Genomic DNA, 23588 nt, shown 5'->3' on the forward strand with positions numbered 1-23588 from the left:
TGAGTGAGTATTGAATTGTATGCAACACAAACATAAACAAAAACTATACCTGGGTATATAGAGATAGGTATAGTAGCATGGTCAAAATGCAAGATTATCGGCAGTATTACCATCTTTGATTCGATCAACTTGCGGGCATGTTTCCATTTCTGGAAGGAAAACGGCCTATTGGTAACAAACTATAGTTATGGCCAAAAAACGCGCATGGCTGCCAGTTGGCCATCTTTGATCTGATTATTAAACTGATGGACATGTATTGCAACATGTATGATGTATGCTCCAAGTATGAATACAAACGGCCCATATTTCTTAGAGATATGGTAGTATTATCAAAAAAGCAAGATGGCCATTAATCCGACCACGGAACGGATCGCAATGGATATGTATTCCAACATGTATAAATGTTTCTACAAAATTTGAATGAAAATTAACAGAGCATGTCTGAATAATACATAAATGGATGGATGCCAGTCGGCCATTTTTTATATCGAATCGCTAATCCACTTCATATGTCTCACATAAAATAGTAGGCACGAGCAATGAATGAACCAATACAGCATCATAATCATGTCATAACTATACAGTACAGCACACAGGACGAAAAACTCTGTGTTTTGTAAAACAATGGAACATTTACGGAATAAGGTATTTCTGATATCATTGGTGTAGTATATTTTAATCGATCGAGTACAGATGTTCATGTTGTATTTTCATATTATAATTCAATGTCATCATATATGTTTAACAATATTAAACAATAGATTTTCGCCCATATCTCATTTTTGAGCCTGATGTAAGCAATTTTTCATACGAATATTTTAGTTCAGGGTTCTCCAGAACGTCTGAACAGGGAGTGTCGACGTATGAACCTACTACACCGAAATGTTATTAAGCGGGAATAGTGTCTAGGCAATTTCATCAATAGTCGACTCGCCGCGCATGCAGGTTTACCTCCGTCCGCGTGTAATGTTGCCCCAACAAGAGAGGGACTGGGCGGGAATATGAAACAAATCCAAAAAACTTCTCACAACAAATTATATACAAAACTGACCCCTCTACGTGAACCCTGACCCCTCAACGGGAACCCTGACCCCTCAACGTGAACCCTGACCCCTCAACGTGGACCCTGACGCCTGTTTATTAATAAAAAGCACAGAGTCTACGCATGAAGCGATCTCGGGAAAACACCCCAGCATGGCAGAATTATAAACAAGAGGGTTGATGAAAACATACAAGTGGAATAATCGATATGCACTAAACATTGCGCTATTTAGTTTACTTTGCTTCCCGGTGTCAATTATTAATAACCAGGAAATCCACCAATTTCCGAAAATAGGTTGACGCTTTCTCTTTTTGTTTGAGCTTTTTTCAGGAGATTGTATTTTGATCGACGCTCGCCCGGAGTCTAATGTATTTTACACTTTGTGGCTAATTGTCTTTCCAACTCGGTATCGAGCTGTTAATAGTTTGATATTATTTATTAATAATATCCGACTCAAGTTTTTTTTAATGTGATCATCGCGAGTTAAACGTATAGTTAATTATAAAGTTTTTTTTACATATATATTGTGTATCAGTATATTTATTTCATTCCAATTTATATTCTCAGAATGGGTGGGGAGGACTCTATACAATATTGATACACTATCGGAACTCGTGGTATTATCTTACACCCTCGCTCTATCAAGTGAAGGGTTTAGTTGTCGGGGTTTGAAGCACAGTCACTTGGGGGCTGAAAATCAATAAATACTAATTTAAAAAAAAAATCATCCGCAATACGTATATAAATAAACAAGTTGTGAAATATGGCACCTAGTAAATCGACACTCTGTCGGTTTAAAATTTCGATTTCTTACCTTAAAATGCGAAACAAAAATTTTAGAGGGGATCAGGTGTTACGTTAATAACCATTGTTCATAATCGCTAACGTGGTTTTATTCAAAACTGCACAAATCCCGCGTTTTCTGATCATATCCGACGATTTCATGAACGAAAATGGCCAGCAGAGTTCTGGGTAAATCAAGGAAATACTCGCTGTTACGGCACGCCTGATTGGCTGAAAACGAGTATGCGCACTTGATTTACCCAGAACTCTGTGCGAATTCCCCTTGATTCTGGCTGCTGGCGATTTTCGTTCATGAAATCGTCGGATATCATCTGAAAACGCGGGATTTGTGCGGTTTTGAATAAAACCAAGTTAGCGATTATGAACAATGGTTATTAACGTAACACCTGATCCCCTATAAAAAATTTTTTTCGCATTTTAAGGTAAGAAATCGAAATTTGAAACCGACAGAGTGTCGATTTACTAGGTGCCATGTTTCACAACTTGTTTATTTATATACGTATAGTGGACGATTTAAAAAAAAAAATAGTATTTATTGATTTTCAGTCCCCAAGTGACTGTGGTTTGAAGATCGAACTCACATAATGTGAATCACATAGTATAATGTGTTATTTTTTCACCAACTGGATCACTCAGGTAACTGTATTATTCGGACTTAGTGGCGTGTGTCGTCAGGTTCAGACTTGAATTCCTCACCGTCACCAGCGCTACTACTTGATTGCTTCGATGAAAGTATCTAACATACATATACTTGGCGGAAAGACGTACACATCACTGTCACGAATGGCGCTTTTAAAATTACTACAGTAGTCGTTTTCCAATTGTTGTCACATGTCTAATTGCGTTGTCAATTTCAGTAAAATGTTAAGCGATTATTGCTTAAACTCATCCCATGGTTCAGCGTGACAGCAACATCTGAACTTTCCGAAAGGTCGGGATATTGCTTTTTTTTCATTCCAAAGTGACAGACATGAACTTCATGAGACGGTGAGTTCATAACAGTGACAGTAATGAAAAATAGACAACTATATTCATTTTAATGATACTGTACCTGTGCCACAGAAACGTCAACCAATCAAAAGACTCGCGTAACTCAAGTGAAAGTTCATGTCCATGTACAGTTGGTATTTATCACGTTAGAAAAAAACCACTGCTTTATTTTTGTTTTGAAATCCATTGATACTAAACCACCATTAAGAACCTGATAGTTACTGAACAAAGAATATGTCAAGCCTTTACTCCTTTTCTGCGTTGCCTATGGTGAATACTGTCATGTGACTTTACCCGATCAGCTCGTATATACGTAAGAAAACTCAGTATTTCAGCCAATCATATTAATAGTATGCCGCAAGACGATAACGGATAGTATTGCATTGGTCACCCGCACTGACTGAAAATCCCAGGTCTTTCCGACCGTTCAGCTCTTGAGCCCCCCCCATAATTGGTGGGAAATTCGTGAGATCTAAACGTTCTCGCTTCTCGAGACTTTAATGAAAACGTTGTTAATTTAACAGCTGATACTCGAAGCTTTATATTTTCTAATTCACCGTGACAGTAAAAAATGGGTCATTAAATTTTACCGTATGAATAGATTTGACCACCGGCGTGTTTCACAACTTGTTTTTTTTTTTAATGCTGCTTAGCGGTTTTATTTAGGTATTGTGGTTGTTCGTCCTCCGGTGGTTGTGGTAGAAGTCCTGCAATTTATGTTCGTGCATCGACATCGCCCTCTAACGATAGTCAACAACAGTTGATGGGCAGAGAACGGTCATTAACTTCTATGATTTCAAGTAGACATTGAATGTACTAAAACCATAATTGTCTTAGTCATGCAGTGAATTTAAAAAGTGTATATATATGACCTATGAACTTGAAGATCTATTTAAATATACGTAACGTGTCTCTAAATATGACGGAGCGGGAGACGAAAAGCTTAGACGCAACAAAGAGCGCCTTCATAGTTGACACGCTGTGTGACCTTTTTTTATAACAAAAACTCCGACGGACGGTATTTATTTTCTGCCAGTCGACTCAGTGGTTATTTACTGTTGTCTACAGCTGCTTTTTCTACGATCCTCGATATAAGGAGATGAACCGTTTCTACTGTGCTGCTCTCGATGACACGACGAGTAAAAAATTCAGTGTGTGAAGCTTCCTCTGTCGTATTTGTTCATAGGATATTACAAGACCATCTTCAATGTGCATGGTTGCTCCCAAAAAGTTTCTGGTCATTATTCTTTAAATTGTGCATTTATTTATTTTCTCAAAATGACACCTCCCCTAAAAAACTGTCACGCGCACATTTCTAACTGACTCGCGCCGCTGTTGTAAACATGAATAGATTTACTCACGTGTTTTGGACACGAATAGTTTCCACTCTGTTTTCACAAAGCTAAAAAAAATCTTTTATATACAAAATAAAAGAAACATAAATATGTATAATTTACACCAAGGTTACCATAAATAGACCATGTTATGCAATATTGTTTATATAATACTGTTGTCCAGAACACCACGCTAAAAATGTCTTCTAAGTTTAACACAAAACAGGGCTACAAATGAAAATGAAAATTTCTGAACAATTCACCATATTGTTATAGTAGTAGTATATGACGTATATGGATACTTATGGTCGTGACCTTTTCATCGCCAGTTCCCCTTTTTTCGTAATAAAATCACAAAATATTTCCGTTTATAGTCTGCACTCTTCTTCAGAAGATTGGGACAAAATAGCCCAAATTTGTAAGTAAAAACTGAAAAATTGTCAAATTGTCTGTTAGACCCAAAATTAGGTTTCATTTCCAGAAAAATAGAAGAATTTAAGAACAAAATGCAGAAAAATTTGGGTAAGAAAGTCTGATGTTGAAATAGCTAAGATATCAATTAATGCGTTTATGCTTTAAAATGAATTCCGGAAACTTGTAATTTTTTTTTACACATTTCATTTTTTAGACTCTTAATTTAGAATAGGGCAATATACTATGTAGTCATTTTAAAACTAGATATTGCGGTGAATGCCAGCTGACGACCTAGTAACATAAAATAAGTCCGCCTGAAAAATAAAACATTTAGTGCACCCGTATCAATACTTCTTTGCTTTGCTTATACTCTCAAATGTTTGTGGTTATTCAACTTGAATAAATGTGTACTCAATTTGAACTGGTATAAAGTGAACAGACCCACGAGCAACATGCGACTGATTCTTTCGTTTTACTCTGATATCTTTTCGCGTCAGTATTTTTAATATATATATCAACCACTCGCAATGTAATTGGACAGACGTGCCAGTACGTATATATGTGCAAGGCATTATGGGTCTATGAATAGGGCGGTGCAGTGTGATGTCGTTTGTTTACATTTTTGATAAACAATGAAAACAATGCTGAGACACATATTTGTCAACAAAATGAAAAAGAACACAGACATCGCACTATATACTCGTAATTCCTATCACTCGTGAATACGCCCTCTCTCCTTGTTCGCGTACTATTACCACCGGAGGGCGCTACTACGCGTAGATTTAACAACCTGGAACTTTCGGAGGATGTGAAGGGGTTATTATTGCATTTATAGCATCAATACTTCACAAATGTACACCTCCATGTTTTCCATGTTAAAATATGTTTCGTGATTAAATAAAACATGTCTAAAAAATCGCGAAATAATCATTCAAGGATATGTATTGGTTACCTTGGCCACCAATATACAAGTGCAGTTTAATACATTTCCTATGTGACCTATCTCTAAGCCATTTTCACACATTCTTACAAATTGCATCTGAGGTGATTATTTTGTTAATTCAATCCCATTTTCCACAATGCATTTAAAATTTCTCTCTGCTAACAGCAACATCATATTCCATGCGATAACTGGATCCCACTTGGTTGAAAAAGTCTGTCATATCTTTAAATTTCATAACATATACTGTCTCTTTTTTCAGTAGTAGTAAATGCGTAAAATAATGTCACCAAATGTGACGTCACTGAGTTTAGATGTATTTTTTGTTCAACACCATTTCATAAAACATACAAAAGTAAACATTGTTTTCACAACCCAGACCCAAAGGCGGACACTGCTTCCATTGGCCAAATAAGGGAGAAAAGGTCTCGAGTACGCACAAACTCGAATAAAATATTCACTAATCTTGGTTTTGTTTCGACGCTACTCAGATACAGATGGTGCGCTGTAAACGGAACTATGCGCCAAGTAGTCGACTGTTATTGTTGTTTTATTTGCTTACACGAGCTAGATTTGAAATATTCGATCACGTGACATATTCATCGTTTGGTGAATTAATTGAAACACAAGCGCATGCGATTTAATTAATAGTATTGCAATACGCATACCCAAATACGTTGTTTATTATTTTGAAAACTATTCTTTTTGCACAATAAAACGACGTTGTGACGTCATGATAATAAAAAAAATAGTGTACATTTCTACATAGTCCTAAATTCCGTAATGATGTCATCAGTCAATGAACAGTCATGTGGTAAATCACAATAACGAACACCGTGACACGCCGGATATCGATGGTTGAAGACAAAAATGAAAATGAATTAGGGGGCCATTTATATTCATATTCATACCTGACGCACCAAGTTAGCTTCTATAAAAGCACTGTATGATTTTGATGATTTCGAGTAACGCCCTCTAGTGTCGAGTTTATTCATCTGAACTACATTAACAGACGTAAACTTGAACATGCATGGCCTGTTACAAGACATATCATGTACTTGAACTTCCGAGTAGACAGACCGGGTACTTGTGAATAGTCAACCTCAGCATAACATGTTTTGTTCACCCATTGAGATCGCGTGTGTTTATTGTATAGATAGACAAACATTCATACTAAACAGGATAACGCTAGGCAGGACATACTGTCTGTTCAGACAAACGGAGCTTGATATGGTCCCGTACAATACTGCTATTATCCAATATGTATTCCCACATATCAAATTCTTTTTGTTAGAAAACTTGTTCAGAAAAAAAAAAATTGTAACTCCAACTGGCCCCTGTAAGCGTGAATGTCAAATGTAAGCAAAAGAAAACATGCTTCAGATGCTGAAACAATAATAATAATAATAATAATAATGAGCTCAACTCAATTAAAACATTTTAATGCATTATTACATGTTAATAACTTTTGTGATATTAATAGTAACGCATAATAATTTAAATGTTGTAAATTCACTTTCGTATTTAGTTATCTAGACATGTAGGCGTGAGTGGCGCCCTCGCCGGCCGAACGCTGACGTCACCAATGAAGCGGCGTTGATCGTAGCATATAGCTATAAACATGAATCGTTAAAAATAATGTACTTTAGTCTACTTCCACAAATCATCCATTCAACTGGAAACGATTCGAAGTTATCAAGGTGTTCGTGGATATATTTCTTCCTGTTTTACGAGCAGAGGCAATGCTCCCAGTGTCCCCTACTACACGGATCATGAGCGAGTCAGTATGCCGGATTAATTTCAAGTTGTCCAGCATATCAACACTATTTCGGCACCCCCGTATCACTTTCACGTTAGACTAACCGTACCTGTCGTCAACTCGTGGATTGAAACAAACTTAATGCGCATAGCGGTGCAAGAGGAAACAGATAACAAACCAATCTTCAAGTTATTTCGCCGAAATTCGGAAGATGCTTGGCATATAATAAAGAGAAGAAAAAAAAGACATGCCTGATCCAAAAAAAAAAAAAAAAAAAAAAAATGTCAGATCAATGCCAGTAAAATCTACTTATCAGACATACATGTCGATTGAGATTGGATTACTGTGCTCGATATACGTGTTAAAACACGATTAGACGAACTGACGGTGTTTAATACCAGTCAAACAAATATATAAAAAAAAGAATGCATAACTACATGATGTCGGCTGAGCGTTTTAATAAAACATAATGAGCCACCCTAATGATTCAAATGGTTAATTTATTTTATTCATCCGTGCAATCAAAACATGTTTACACAGTAAACATAAATGCCAACCTCCCCCGGCATCGCAAATGACAGGAAGCACACATTTCATATCTAAATCAGTGGTTAAACATTTCAGACATTTTATCTAACTGCTGATAATATCACGAGAAATGATAAAATCAGTTGGCTTGGCAACGGAAATCTGTAATATTGTAACGATGAAGCTACCCTGTACTTTTCAGCAACAAGGTCGTTGTGTCTAATCGCCAAATGAAATCAAATGTAGTTTTCATTGTTGTCATGTTATTCATTGACGTGTGTACATTATAACAATTTTATTAACATCCCAAAACCCTCAAAATGGGTGAAAAGGCGATTACAATGGAACAATCAACGCTCGCAAAATGGCATAAGACTAAACAACTAATGTGCATGTCGTTCGTTATCGTTCTGTTCTACAAATTCACCGCTTTCAGGTTTGAATAATACTTTAATGGACTAAGTATGAATTTTAATATGAAAGTTTTGACTCGAACATGATTTTTTTTCAAACGCGAAAGTGATATATAAAAGTTAATTTTAAATCACTATTACTACTAATATTTTCAAGAGAAAACAGATCTACTGTTGGACAAAACGAGCGATGTGATTAAACTGTCTTGAAACGGGAACACGCCTTCTAACTGTATTATAGTGGTATGTTTTAATGCGGTTAAGGAGAACAGTAGTGGGTGGCATTTGTCACCAATGGCCCGGGGTTCATCATGATGTGATCATGGAGTTTGCTCATATAATTTCAATTTATGCTGTATAATAAACACATAAATCATAATAAATAAATAAATAAACAAACAAATAAATAAATAAATAAATAAATAAATAAATAAATAAATAAATAAATAAATAAATAAATAAATAAATAAATAAATAAATAAATAAATAAATAAATAAATAAATAAATAAATAAATAAATAAATAAATAAATAAATAAATAAATAAATAAATAAATAAAGTGTCGTTGCTTACTTACTTGGAACACATTGCGCACTAGGCAGAATTCGATTTGGGTATTAAATATTGTGATTTTTTGTGTGAATTCGAAACATACTTATCAATGTCACACGCTCTGTTTATTTGAGATGATACTTACTGGCTGACTGACTGACTCTGACATCGTTAAGCTAATTGCGTAACACCAGAGACGTTTTCTATATCAATGTATTTTTTATGAAATATAATTTAACTAGGCCCTTTTATCTCAAATGTTTCGTGACAGCGGTTTTTAAATGAGTAACTACTTTAAAGCAACTTACGCTGCATAGCGTGATTCCGTACACTATGCCCGTGTTTATGGTACATAGTCATTCCCACGTGTTGTTATCGATATCCTGTACATGACACAGTGCGCATGCTCGAGCCGACCACCTGGCATATTACCGGTAAGTCCCGCAGGACTATCAGTTTTAGTTATTTATTATTAGAACACGTGGTCGTAGAAAATAAAACAGTATTGTACATCTTGCAATGTTATTTGTTTTGTTTTTCCTAATGAAAGACAATTCGATAGCTGCTAATTCACCAAAGTAGGTCACAAATATATAGGATTTCAGTATAATCCGTTTCTAATATAAAATACTATTTTTCATACATTATATAGTTAAACACGTCATATTTATGCCACGGATGATGCAGGATGATAGTATTTTTCATTGAAGTCCGAAATTTGTGTTAAATCTCGCAATGATGTCTGGCGATGTACTATTTTCTAACATTATAAAAAATTCACAATTGTTGTCATATATTAACAGAGAAGTCTTCGGTTAATGTTCTATTGTCGTGTCCGATATTCTAAGCGCAGACAACAAGCAAGCTAATCATATGGTACCGAGGGATTCAAGTTTTCGCAAGTCGCGTGTCACAATTCGATCGTGTGCATGTTGATTCTATTTGAAGAAGAAAAACAAACCAACACGGTGATATTTTACCGTCAATTTCAACAGTAAATTGAAGACAGCAATCAGTGTAATTGCTGAAATATGCTTGCCAATGGGTATATTACATGGCGATTACGTGGTTAAAAAAAATATGTGCATTTAATATATTGTGGTAACGTGATTACGGGCGAAGCCATCGGCATCATGATTCTGACTGCACCGTACACGAACGTAACCCCCCCCAATAAAAATGAAGCACAAAACACATCCCCGGCAATGGATGGTTAATTTGCAAAACAATGTCTCGAACACAACCAATCGTGCGCAAGGGAAAATAAACAATAAACACGAATATTACATCGAATAATACATGTATATTTAAATACAGATACAACAATTTACAAGTCATTGCATTGTCCAAGTTCACGACGTCCAACACGAAAATGTGTTAAGCAATCACACGCGACTCTACGCAAAGACGTAGCTCAAAAATATGCAAATGGGAGCTACTCGACATTCGACGTGTTATCAATGGCAATATTTCAGAAATACGAAAAACGATAGACTAATCCTTTAAGCAAACACATTTCTGCGTTCGATATAAGTACATGATTGTACCGCTATGAAAGGACGCGGAAAGAGATTTGACATAACGCTATTTTAATTCGCACAATGTAAATTAACCGTTGATAAAAATCAATGTGATTAGAACAGGTCTACAAATTGGGTACCATTCTCCATCAGCAATTTAACGTGTTCTTGTTAAGCAATTATTGACCACGAGGTCACAATTAAGTACATATCTTTTATGTCATTAATTATAAGATGCGACCCTAGTCCGGATATTTTCAAATTAGGATTAGTTAGTCTTGATGAGCGCAATTTAACTAGTTTCAAGAAGCTGGCGTATTTGGAATCTGTTTAATTTATTTTTTCTCTCTAAGTTCTTGGCAATGGTGATCCGTCGATGTAATGCGCCATAATGAATGACGGCGGTCTAACAGACATAACCCGTGTATTAAATATTCGAATATACCTAAGCATTTTAAAATAATTTTGTTAGAAAATGTGTCTTCGTGAAAACAATTCAACGTAAAACTGTGAGGCTGATTGGACAGTAAACATAGCTGTATTCTTTCGATAAAATGATGAACCGCCGACTGTGCGTGCGCTTCGAATCCTACCTGTATGTGTAGTGCAAATCCCGCGTAGTTTACAAAACTTCATTATTACGTTTTCTGCTGAATTGTGCGTTAAATCACACTCTGCTGTTTCTAGCAAAATGACTCATCAAACACGACTACTTAAATGTATGATCCACTTAGCGCGTCATCGGTACGGTTGGCGTTGAAGACGACCATCGCTGAACACAGCGCGTACGTAAATATCTAAAACCCATATATTTTGTTATTCAAAATTTAATTTTAGTTCAATAAATTATCAGTTTATTTTTTTATTTTGATAGATCATGATATCACGTATTTTTCATTAATATGAATTAAATAGTATGAAAATATTAAAGAAGATTAATTTATTAGTGTTATGATTTTAAATCACAGAGTGGTAGGAAAGTTTATCAGTTTCCATTTTTCGGAACTAAATGATCGTGCTCAGATGAGACACATGTACAAATACACCACACCGTTAAGGACAGTATAATTATTATCAACGACGACAGCCTACACGTCACACGCACAATGTCAGTTACATATATGTATATCCACTCTCACACAGACTCTAACGCGGCTGCCGCCTTCAAATGTCTGTCTGTATGTCCAGCTGTTTAGAGCTCGAAGTTTTTTTTCTGTAGACACACTCGCACCGGCATTTTAGCCCCGTGGTTGTTACGCTGTCAAAAAAGACCCAGTAATCGTGTAAATGTAACGAGTTAATCGTTGCCGCTGCTTTGTTGCTAATCATTCAAACAAATGGTTTGTGCCCCTCCCACTTTTCTTCTCAGTCGCTTAGCGACTGGCCGACATCGTGACGTCACCCGATGTCTTGGATTGCAACTGATACAATGACTAGCTATTTACTTTTGGGAGAGAGAAAACAACTCCAGTTTAAAGCTATAGAACAAATAATGCACAGCGCTTTTCGAAATCGTTGATGCAGAAGGAACAGCATGGGCTGAATTTTTTTTTTCTGGGGCCGTTAATCTCACCACCCCCCTTTTACCGATTTTCTAATGGCCTTATTGTTGCTCTTGAAAACCGACTTATTGGCGTATTTATGTGCCGCATTGAGCCCTCCTGTCTTAAGATAATTAGGCAAACAGAAGCAGCCCCCTTTTTACTAATTTGAACTAAACTTGTCTGCCGCACACAGAAGAAATAACTAAAGTCCGCCGGGCTTGTAATTTTCTCCAGGGCGTGTAATTAGGGTATCAGCCTAGAAGTCACAGGCGCTGTCTGCTGGTAATGACGGAAAGCTGTCTACGGCCTGTTAGAACTATGCCACCCAAAAGCGATGATATATATCCTATATATATATGTTGCATGTAAACACGCTTTCATTGGTACCTTCTAGATTCCAGTTGGTTGTATATATTTACATACAGAACATACAGCGGTACTTAACGCCTGTAGTGCAATAGGACAACAATTTCTAACTATAATGTTAGTATTGTATTGTCCAATTTCTAACTATAATGTTAGTATTAAAAGTACCCATTTCCTCAATTAAATCTCAATGTTTTCATTTGAGATAGCGACGGTTGAATTGACCACCACTATTATCAGTGTCATAGTTCCCCCCTAAGTCCCAGACCGTTACTCTGGAATAGTGATGCTCGTACTTAATTCTTTACATCTGTCTCCTCTCCCCTCCAACTTTATCTCATTCCTAGCTATATGTATAATAGGCTCTTTCACTGAACTCGTAAAACAGACTAAGCTTGATGAAGTTAATTTTATTTCAATGAAAAATTAGTGTGACGTTAATAATAATGAAAAAAAAAAAAACGAACAACAAAAGAAATTAGTATATTCACCGGTGGAGCATTGAGCATTTGCACTCTGCACATTCAGAGAACATTTCTTATTGAATAAAACGCGACAATATCACGTATATAATTCCCGTGGGAAAACGATGAGATTTTACGTCTAGGCCGTACTGTAGCCGTACCTCCCCTGAAAAGTTCATCTCCCCGCGTATAAACTTTGCTGACTGTAGCGGCCAATCCCAGATTTGTACCGTGATAGTCTCTTCATTGCAAATAAAATATATCGAGGTACATGCATGGTATTAATGAAACCCTATCACCTGTGTAAGAAGTTAACTCCAGCGTGCCTCTCATCCATACACAGATTGTCCCTTTTTCGTTGACCCGTTCTCGCCTCTAGGCTGTAAATCAACGACAATTGAACTGTATTGAATACATTTGAACTGAAGATTAACCGTTTTTTGTATGAAAACATACAATACCTACGTCACCATAACTGATTCGCGTTATGATTATGAATTTCAATATTTATATACTTGAAGTTATGTTATATTTGAATGGCTTTTGATACAAAGTATCGGATCTGAGTGTGGCGGGCCGGCCCTTCAGACACGCGTGGGAACTCCCCTCTGGTGTCACGTAATTAGCTCGAGTTCTTAACGGCGTCAGTCAGCCAGTCATTCAGTCTGTCAGTAAGTAACATCTCAAATAAACAGAGCGTGTGACATAATGGTGGTTGAGTCAGTTTCAAAAATCTCAAAATAAAAAATCATAATATATAATATCACCACTATAATAGTGTATAGTATGTCCTGTATCAATAATTGTTATATCGCATTTTTAACACATTTCAACTATTTATTTATTTATTTATTTATTTATTTATTTATTTATTTATTTATTTATTTATTTATTTATTTATTTATTTATTTATTTATTTATTTATTTATTTATTTATTTATTTATTTATTTATTTATTTATTTATTTATTTATTTATTTATTTATTTATTTATTTATTTATTTATTTATTTATTTATTCTAACTCAAGTGTCCGAAATGTGAAGAAGAAAACACTTTGACAGAATATAATATAGTTTTATGAAAAAAAACAACGCATTAAACACACCATTCCAATCCAGGTAGGGAGCGCGTTTCCGTTTCAAAACTGTTTACCTACATCTAGCACTAGATTTACTGCTTTTAATGAACAAGCATATATTGGTAAATTTGGGGGTTTGAAGCTACACCTCCGGCGGAGACGTGATACATCCGTATTATCGAAACGCCATCAACACCCATAGATTAATCACCAGCACTGCGTTTTTGTAACTCAAAGCGCGAACAATCACATCGATATTTATGCGCCCAAGTCCCCATATTTGACGATCAACATCCGTGCTACAGTACACAGTTCTAATCCGGAGCGGTGTGATGGACTCTCCCTCGACGTGATCGGTAATCATTTTCCATTGAGCTGATTTCAATATCAAAATCCATTTTCAAAATTGGCTGGGGACACTAACCAATTGCTCCCAGGGCTCTCCTCTCCGTATTTCTTACACACGCGTGTTTTAATAACAAAACTCGACGTCTTTTTTGCAATTATCGGTCTCGTTTAATATGTGTATTATTGTTGTCTTTTGAAACCTTTCGTCTACTGTATCTGAAGCTACGCGTCGAGGTAAGAAGGAGACAATATTTTCCTGTTCAGCTATCATTTATACATAGTACACGCAATGTACTCGCACATACTCAGTACACTGAAGATCAAACTCTCGAGGCAATTTCTGATTAAAAAGTCAGTATATATTTCTTGCAATCAATCAGAATACTAGAAAGAACACAAATAACTGAATGAAATCGCGGTATTTGTTGATGAGGCGGTCGGGTTGAACACCGAAGAGATGAGTGAGTATATACAATCAAGTGAGGTACTTCTTTAAGCAGAAAACCCACAAAAGAAAAAAAGAAAAATGTGTACTGACAAAAAAAAAAGTCACAATTTCGCTTTTATTGTGATAAGTAGCTGAAGGACGAGTGGGCTTTGAATGGTAGCTTTGTTGTTAGTGAGAGATTTCAATTTAGTAGAAGTTTAATTTAAACTGTAAGAAAAATTCTATAATGAAAGAACTCTGCGATGATGATGGTATTACAGAGTAATGCAGTGATTGAAAAACAGGGGGAAAAACGCTAATTGAAAAAGGATGTAAGCTTATACAAAAAATATTACATGTCTAGCTATCAATATGCAATGGTTCGCAGACAAGTGTATATTACAGTTACTTCTGTGGTAATATGCATCTCTAAATTAGAAAAGGTAAACTAATAACTAAAATAAAATAAAATAATAACTAAGAACATAAGGCTGTAATGTTTTTATTCTTTGCTACAACTTTTATTATTGCAAACAACCAGCTGAGTCTGAGCAGAAACAAATAAAAGTAAACACACAGACTGGAACGTGTTCCCGACGCCTCATAATATTTTTTTTTAAACTTGAAATTATGGTTGAAGAACAAAAACGTAAAAATCACACTAAAATTATAATATTTCAACACACGCATATGGATATTACGTTAAATATATAATATATCCGTATTTTCCTTAAATTGATTTCATCACGATCTAATATAATTTACAATTGTGTTTATTTCAATATCAACAAACACAACATGTGGAACGTCTTTAAAACATATATGGCTTCATCGCCATCATCGAATTATGCTGATCGTCTTCAAAACAACTGCATTGTCTGGGCTCGACATTTTTTAATTGAGACTTAATAAAGGCTAATTTTACCAGATGCACAAGTAACGAATCATGAGTCACCGGACAAAAGCTATAGATAGAGTGGGTTTGTTGAAAGAGTCTTTGTATACAATGGACTGGCTGCTGTTGATATAGATTCTGCTCACTCCCACAGAACTGTCGATTTCGGGCGGGGTCGTATACTTGGGTTGTACAGCGCGAACTAAACACGGCTGTTTTTGACACTATTTGTCCTCTGCTACGAATACTACACCGGCCGTACGCTCATATTTAAATCACGCCGGGTTCTAACCGTTCCCACGCCATGGAAACCCCCGCTTAAATTAAATCTACATCCAAGCACGATGAAAAATTGTTTTTTTCTTTATATTCAGTAGTTGTACGACACAGGCGTGAACGCTGAAGTCCCTTCCTGGACGGCTTGGGAAAACGGTGGGACAGGATTTGCACTGGCACCCTGGCCGCCTGTCCAAGGTATCGCTCGCGTGCCAGACTTCTCCATATTCTCCCGATCTCGTCGTTCTCGTGCTCGGCGGTTCTGAAACCAAATTTTTACCTGAAGGAGAAAGATAAGAGAACATACGGTTAGATACAATGATATGTATATTGAATTACATTTGTTTTTAAAACGTAAGTAACGGATAAACGCGACGAAGAATCATGACACCTGTTGCGCGTATTTACATTCCCACTACATGAGAAAACTTTTTGTTATTTTAAAAACAAATGATTAAACCTTCGATGGAAGGAACACTTTTAATTTAGAAAGGTAGCTTATTTCGAAACGTATTTCGTGTTATCGAAAACGAACATTCGAAGACCATTTCACATAAGATAATCGCTCTCACGTGCGTCGCACACGCCGACGCCGCTCGAGTAAAACCACGGCAAAGCGCTTATTTGTTACTCCCCATGACTCCTTCGAGAAACATCACTCACACAGGGGACAAAATAAAAATTGATATTGTATGTGTGCGGTAGATTAATTGAATCCACTGCGCGAAATACGTGGGAACAAAACCGTCTGAAAAAAACAAAAAAACGCCTTTATTTATTGGACTTCTGCAGAGGTTTCTGTGTTTTGTTGCGGACGGCATCGGTAGTTTGTATTTAACCTCAACGCCATGGGGGCGATGCTAATAACCACAGTGAGAATAACAATCCCGATAACAGTCGTTTATTGTGCAATTATATATTTAGAAAAATAAATTTGAATTTAATAACTTTGGATTACTGAGAAACAATAGAAATTTTTTCCCCACGATTTTTTTTAACACGAGTAAAAACAATGGAATCACGACAATACGAAATGTTTAATAAATTTATGTTCTTCATTAAGTGGGTTAATTTGTATTTATTACAGTTATTTGTGAATCAACTATCCTTGTTTTCAACACAATCATCAAATGTTCCCTCGCCGACTCGAGAAAGAGTCAAATTCGTTGATTAACTAACAACTCCGAATCAACAGGTTGCAGGGCGTCAACTTTAATGTTTCGTTATTCTGTTTTGTTCGGCCGTTTTAGTCAAAAAGAAAGAAAATGCGACAACAAATAAATAGAAATAAAAAGCACGCGCCACTTTAAATACGAGACAAACCACTGTTCACCCTATGCGCAAAATTCGCTTTACCACCACCAGCAGCAGTCAGTAGCATAAATATATCCGCCAACATCGGTGAGAGCTTATCACAGCTAGCATGGTGTATATAGTTACGCGAGTCTTTCTGTATTACATTGTTAGTAGTATAGTCTAAGTAATATCAAATCAAAGTCCCCTGCGTTAACGTGTTGTTTATATCTTTCCTCATAGATTTATAAGTTCACTGTAAATTTCACTACCTATTTATTGTTAGATCACGATTACAAATAAACAAAAAACAAAACAAAAAAACAAAACAAAAAACGACACTGTGGTTCACATTCCCGGGAACGTCATTCGAAAACTTTTTTTTTTGAAATATACTCTTATCAAATTTAGTGACACGTTTTCAGAAAGTAACAAGACTGGAACCCGATCGATACACACATATCGTAAAAAAGGGACGTAGACCTTCCCGTTACAATCAGATAATTACCCCCATTATATATCGCCATAACCACATATATAAATATGAGCGGCATTTTACTCGATAAGACAGCGGGATAATAATTCGACAGGACATCCCCGGGTACTTGGTTTCGTTACCACTAATAGTTTAGATGTATGCACTTACTACAAACTTTAAGTGCGATCAACACAAAATCAGCTGTGCAGCTGCAAGAACGCTTCAAATGCCCAAGTTGAATGCCGCATTTGAGAAACTTTTTAAAGTTTCAAGTTGTTTTAATATAATCAAGTATTTATTGAATAATGTGTTTAATATTATTCTATTTGTTTGATATAAACCAATTTGATAAATCCATTAAAAGTGTCAAAATTCTATTAAAGTACTAACTAAGAATTATAACTGTTCTTTCGTATTATTCTATCCAATCACACACAATATACGCCATGTTTGTAAATTCCGGGGATGTTCCGATTTATCAATATCGAGTTTTTTGGTCAAATAAGTTAATTGGTCAATTGTAGTGCGTTTCTCTTTCTATATATATATATACCTGTAAAGAAATAACGGCTCCAGCAAGGTACTGCACACAGACCTAACTGGGAATGTTGATTTTCGTGCAGTCGCCGGATACTCATGTTTATTCCGTGACACACACACAAGTTCGACACTGTTTCAAAGGAATATAACTCGTTAAAACACTTACCCGATTCTCACTGAGGCTGAGGGCCGCCGACAGCTCGGACACATCAATACTACTTAGGTAGTGCGTTCTTCGGAATTTCTGTTCCAACATGGCAACTTGCCCAGCTGAAAATGGTACACGGGGATTGCGTCCTAGTTTCCGTTTCTTCGTACCGTCCTTCTTCTTAACTCCTGTTGAAAGTGTGATGTAAAGAGAGAGAGAGAAATAGTCAGATGTCTACCAAGCCCGGGCTACCAAGATTTCGAGAAGGCGGTGGCTTGATTTATAGGGAATACATTCATCACGTTGTTGGTCTTTTTGACTAATCGTCTCGGGGAACGGTGATAATCATGTTTATCTCATCGGGGCACATTCACTCGGCATGTTTGGGTGACGTTGTTTTAGCTTATATTGAAAATAACTTCGAGTATTCATGTTGTTAAACATTAGAATGTCATAGCAATGACTCGATCAATGTATGAATTTACGCAACGTAATTTAACTATAAATTATTCCATGAATAAATAGTTTTACAGAATTTAATGACGTTATGGAAGTTACATTTTTACCAGTTACCGGGAAAGAGCTTAAATATCAAAATCTCCGAAACTTTTTAATCACAGTTTAGCGGATAACAAATAAATATAATGTGTTTGTGTGTATGTGGTAAAAGGATTGACGATCACGCTATTCATTCTTAGCATATATAAGTTTGAGGATATTTGTGATAACACAAACTCATTTCGGCTCAGATCAGTTAGGTTGGAAGTCATTTGAATACCACTATATCAACCGAAAACCTGTCAGATTATTTTTTTTAGATTTAGAAAAAAACTTTAACTTATTTAATCCGATTTCACGAAAGTGTTCTACCATGACTGTTAACATTGGAAAGTTCAATTATGGCAGCAAGTTTCCACCGTACAGCATTTTTCTTTCGTCTCGAAACATGAAATATTTTTTTATTAGAGAATATTTTCTAATTTTGTTTTGGTATGTACAGACGGCTGAAAAAAAAATGTTTACCATATACTGTTATTGATTTTTTTTTCTCAAAATCCCACTTTATACTATTCATTTTAAAAGTCTAAAATTACGAAAAATGATGTAATTACTTAGGGAGAGAAGAACACTGGGACAACGAATCATACAATATCCGAGGAAGGTGGAACACACCTATCGTCACCAAATTCCCGCAATACCAGGCCACGGGAGACCCCAGTGTTCCGTTTACAGTGTTGCCGAAAATATGACATTATTTATATACAGGCTGGACCCCTGGAAAAAAAACTGTAAAAGTTGTTTCCCCGGCATAGAAGAAAAAAAAAGCTGCTGGCAGGTTGAATTTTTTTTTCTCCAACTATGGTTGCAGCCATTGCTTTTGTCCGATAAAAAAAATATCGCCGAGCACCGTTACTTTTAGGAACATGAACGTGGACGAGCCCAGTGGGAGTACGTAAACTATATGTATATTGACTAAGTCACGGGCGAATATAACTTTGTGGTAATTTTTTTGTGTCCCAGAAAATATACCATTTACCGTTGTTAATATCATCGTCCAAATATACGTTCACAACTGAGCTACCGTTAACAAAGTCAGATGTAACAAGTTTTGATCCTAGCTAAATGTTAAACTCAAGAGGGGTACTTAAGAAACAAAAAACCGACAATATCAACAGAAGCGAATGATACCTTTCTAAACCGTTGCTATTTAGACGTCTGCGGTTCTCGTTGCATTCTTTTTTTACCATGATGCCACTTCAAACGAGAGTATGTTATTACCACTGATACACAACATAAAACAAATAGAAGTAGGTACAATATATACAATACATTCAAACAAAGTAAACACGCACTCATAACGTCTCACTTACTGGGCAAACGTGGTGGCTTATAACGTGTGCATTGCAGCCACGAGAAGCGAGCCATGGGATTGGAGCCATCCCCGTCATCATCTTCCAATTTGCTGCTCGAAGCTTCCTCGCTTGTGTCCGATTTATCGTTCTGTTGTTCTACAAATTCGCCGCTTTTATCGCTATCACGATCCCTACTGCTGCTGTTTCTGCCGAGTATACTATCAATAGAAAAACTGTTACTGCAGCTCTGAGACGATGTCGATGCTCCCGTGGTTGCGGTAGAGCCCGACGAAGAACTCGGTCTGTTGGACGACGATGCCGCTGCTGCTGTTGCTGTTGATGGTGATGATGATGACGACGATGCTGTTGATGTTGTTGCCGATGTCGACGTGGTTGTTGCAGCAGTGGACTTTCTGTTTTTGTCTCGACTGTTATGTGGCGGTGATTGTGGTAGGTGGTCTCGCTCCATGCTCAGACTTATGCCCGAATAGCGAGGTCCATGGAACGCCGAGGCAAAGTTAATAAAGTTCGAGGCAAAACCCGGAGAGTAAAACGGAGGCAGGGCGGGAGAAGCGCAGAATGCGGAAGGGATGATAGCAGAGCGGGTGTGATGACTTTCGAAATACGCCAAGTCACCAGAGAAGGTTGGACTTAGATATGCCATGTAGCCGACTGTGTTCCCGTGTACTGGTCGTCGATGTAATTTGTAGTTGACAGGTCTCCAGTTGGTTGAAGGCGAATGATAGATGGCTACTAAATGAGACAACTTGTTGACACCGACGTTGTTCTGAGCCAGTCCAGATTTAACAAAAAAAAAAAACGAAAAAAAAACTCGATATTGCCTCTACTGTTCCCGCTCGCGGAACGCAGGTGAAAGAGATATGCTTCACCTTTTTAAGCGGAGATTCTTTATGGTTTCCATCCGGCTGTCATAACGCAGAACTTGTCGGACACGATCGATGCTGCAGTAGACCACACCTCACGTACGTACCCTGTCTGTAAATACGTTGAAAGGCCGGTAATCAGAGATTAATCAAGGAAAGGTCTGTTGGGACGAAATTGGGTGGCGTCACCAGTAACGGCCTGCGTTAAATGTTGGCACTGAATTCCGACAACCCGGTGATTCGTCACGGCACGAAACGCAAACGTGGATCTCTCTAAGGTTTCCGTCTTTCCCGATCAAACCCGGTAAAGTGTCTCACCCAGTAGTACTCGGATTATGGTTATTCTGCGGATGTAGTAATGATATGGACCCCCAGCAGAGAAACATCAATATGCTGAGCCGACTTTCAGCTCGGTGCTACCTGAACCTCGGTATGGGTGACACGCAGTGGATAAAGCAGCAGATCCAACACTGGGCGAGATGATATGGAGGTGGTGTTTCCCACTCAGAATGGGCTGTAACTAACGTGTGGTAAATTGAAAACAAAGAAAGAAAACTTTCCCCTTGAATGAGTACAAATAAAACAAAGCTTCATTCTCTTAAAATAAATAATCATACAACCGACAGTACTTTCTCTTTAAAACGATGTGCGCATGTCGTGTTGTCTTCCGGCTGGTATTTGTGGCGTTCATTGTCGGCATGGTGGGATGGCTGTTCGATTGGTACTAGGAATTGATTTGGGGAAAAGCTTCTAAGCCCCATTTACATATCGCCGCGTTGAGAACCCATTCAGTAACACTCATTTGCTACTGGTGCCACGATCGAATTTACCTAAATGGTTCGACCACGCCCACAATTTGCTAAACGACAACTTAGTGCGGCGGTGTTTTTATACTATTGATGTTCTTTTGTTCGGAACGTAGGGGTGTGCTGCGATTACGAAGTTCCTGCATGGAGACGCAGGACTTTTGTTATGAATTGGCACGTCCTGTAATTGGAAATAAAAAAAAAAAATGCCTGTTTTATATAAGTAATTAATTGCTGATAATAAAGGACGACCATGCATACGGAATTACTTCACATAAAATTAATTTGTTTTTAGTGGAATGCTTGTACAATTGTATGACTAATACGCACGAGATTGTGTGTTGAATTATAACTGAAGAAAAGACCACCGAAACCAACACTTTCCAGTTGATACAATGTGCTACGTACAGGGCCAGGGAATCCGAAATCCGCAGCTTAATACCATGCTTGTTTCATGCCTGGTGATACAACTGTATCCATTCCCTTGGCTCCAAGGTTGCTCTATTTTTCTGCTCAGAAAAATAAAGAAAACAGTGACAATGAGTATGTTTTTCTGTCTTTCGGGCATACACATAATTTAACCCTAAGTCACTATAGATGAGATCCATCGTTCACGTTCCCTTTTTTTTCACAATATGGGTTACCTGTGATGATTGTGTGTAGCATTGGCCCAGCATAGACGCGAGTGCATGGACGGAGAGGGGATAATTTCAGTTTCGCGAACGTACAAACAGTACTCTAATATCGTAGGTTTCGCTCGGCTCAGCCAGTAGTTTAAGCATTATACTGAGCTTTGTTTTCTAATTAACCAGATACGAAATTCATAATCAAGTGCGAATAAGTCGGGCCCAGTTGCCATAGACAGGGAATCGTTAAAGGTAGATGTCCTTCATGGATTAAGCACTCTGCGGCCACGTGAGCCCTCGACAGACTCGGAGATGCAGTTTCTTGAATGTAAGCCATGTTTAACTGAAACAGACATTGCTGTTGAGAAGTCGGGAAACTGCAATTTGTATCAACGTTTAATGTGTTGTAATTGTGTTAACAGCTCAGTATGTATATCTATGCGTTGGAATATCATAAAAGGCGACGGTATTGAGTTGTTATCACTTCCCCTCCCCAGAATAGTCTATGATATGAAATCAGCATTCCATATAATTATTATCCATCCATTGTTCAATGGTATCCAGGCAATCCAAATATATCTGTTACATTAATCACATCGCAGTAAAAAACAAACAAAACAAAAGAAATAAAATAACTTAGCATAAATTAAACAAATGCAATAAAATAAAATAAAAAAATAAAATGATGGCGATGTGAAACACACGGATCGTCAAATTTGTAGCTTAGACGACTGTGGCGTGAACGGTAACGGCCGATGCTTGGTATAGGCCAGTCGAGTCACCCAAAGAAGATAACCTTTGAGATCAAATGGCTGAAACGTGTGTGGGTGCGGTCGAAGGCTGTGTGTACCACCAACAGCTCTGTATTTGTTTCATTGTTAGAACACTCAATAGCAATATAACACTATTGGTAAATCTGAACATAAATATATATATATATATCGTATATAAATATTTATAGTGTTATTATTGCTTTCTCCTTCTATGCTCAGACCACTAAAAGAATCCTTCTATCTGTCTTAGTTCTATTCGTTCATGATAATCTGTGACTTCAAACTTATGCTGTATTTGCCATGCTATACTACGTTTAAGAGGCGGCTTTTAAAATCGTGATTATGGATGGTTTGAATACATGAATAGTATATACTCCGTAATCCGTGTTATTTGAATGTCTCCATGAAGTATGGATCCACTACTTAAAACTCAGAAAACACGGGCAACCGCGAAAATGAAACACAATCTGAACATCAGTTGAATATATAATA

The 23588-nt window shown here is 37.0% G+C and overlaps 1 protein-coding gene across 1 annotated transcript; it reads right to left on the reverse strand.

Annotated features, from left to right (window-relative positions):
- Positions 1–14434: 14434 nt before the first annotated feature.
- Positions 14435–21205, reverse strand: LOC100376903 (uncharacterized). Its single transcript, XM_002741136.4, has 3 exons — positions 20026–21205; positions 18173–18342; positions 14435–15975 (listed from the first exon to the last, which is right to left on the reverse strand). The coding sequence occupies exons 1-3, from the start codon at positions 20669–20671 to the stop codon at positions 15790–15792; spliced, it is 1002 nt and encodes a 333-aa protein (XP_002741182.2). The 5' UTR covers positions 20672–21205; the 3' UTR covers positions 14435–15789.
- Positions 21206–23588: the final 2383 nt, after the last annotated feature.

Source organism: Saccoglossus kowalevskii, chromosome 2 (genome assembly GCF_978046115.1).
Source record: "Saccoglossus kowalevskii chromosome 2, keSacKowa6.1, whole genome shotgun sequence".
Taxonomy (NCBI): domain Eukaryota; kingdom Metazoa; phylum Hemichordata; class Enteropneusta; family Harrimaniidae; genus Saccoglossus; species Saccoglossus kowalevskii.

Coding starts and splice junctions, on each gene's coding strand:
- LOC100376903 (XM_002741136.4), bottom strand. CDS start 20,671: ATGGCATATCTAAGTCCAACCTTCTCTGGTGACTTGGCGTATTTCGAA. Junction 18,343..20,025: donor TAAGCCACCACGTTTGCCCA/GTAAGTGAGACG, acceptor CACTTTCAACAG/GAGTTAAGAAGAAGGACGGT. Junction 15,976..18,172: donor TCAGCCTCAGTGAGAATCGG/GTAAGTGTTTTA, acceptor TTTCTCCTTCAG/GTAAAAATTTGGTTTCAGAA.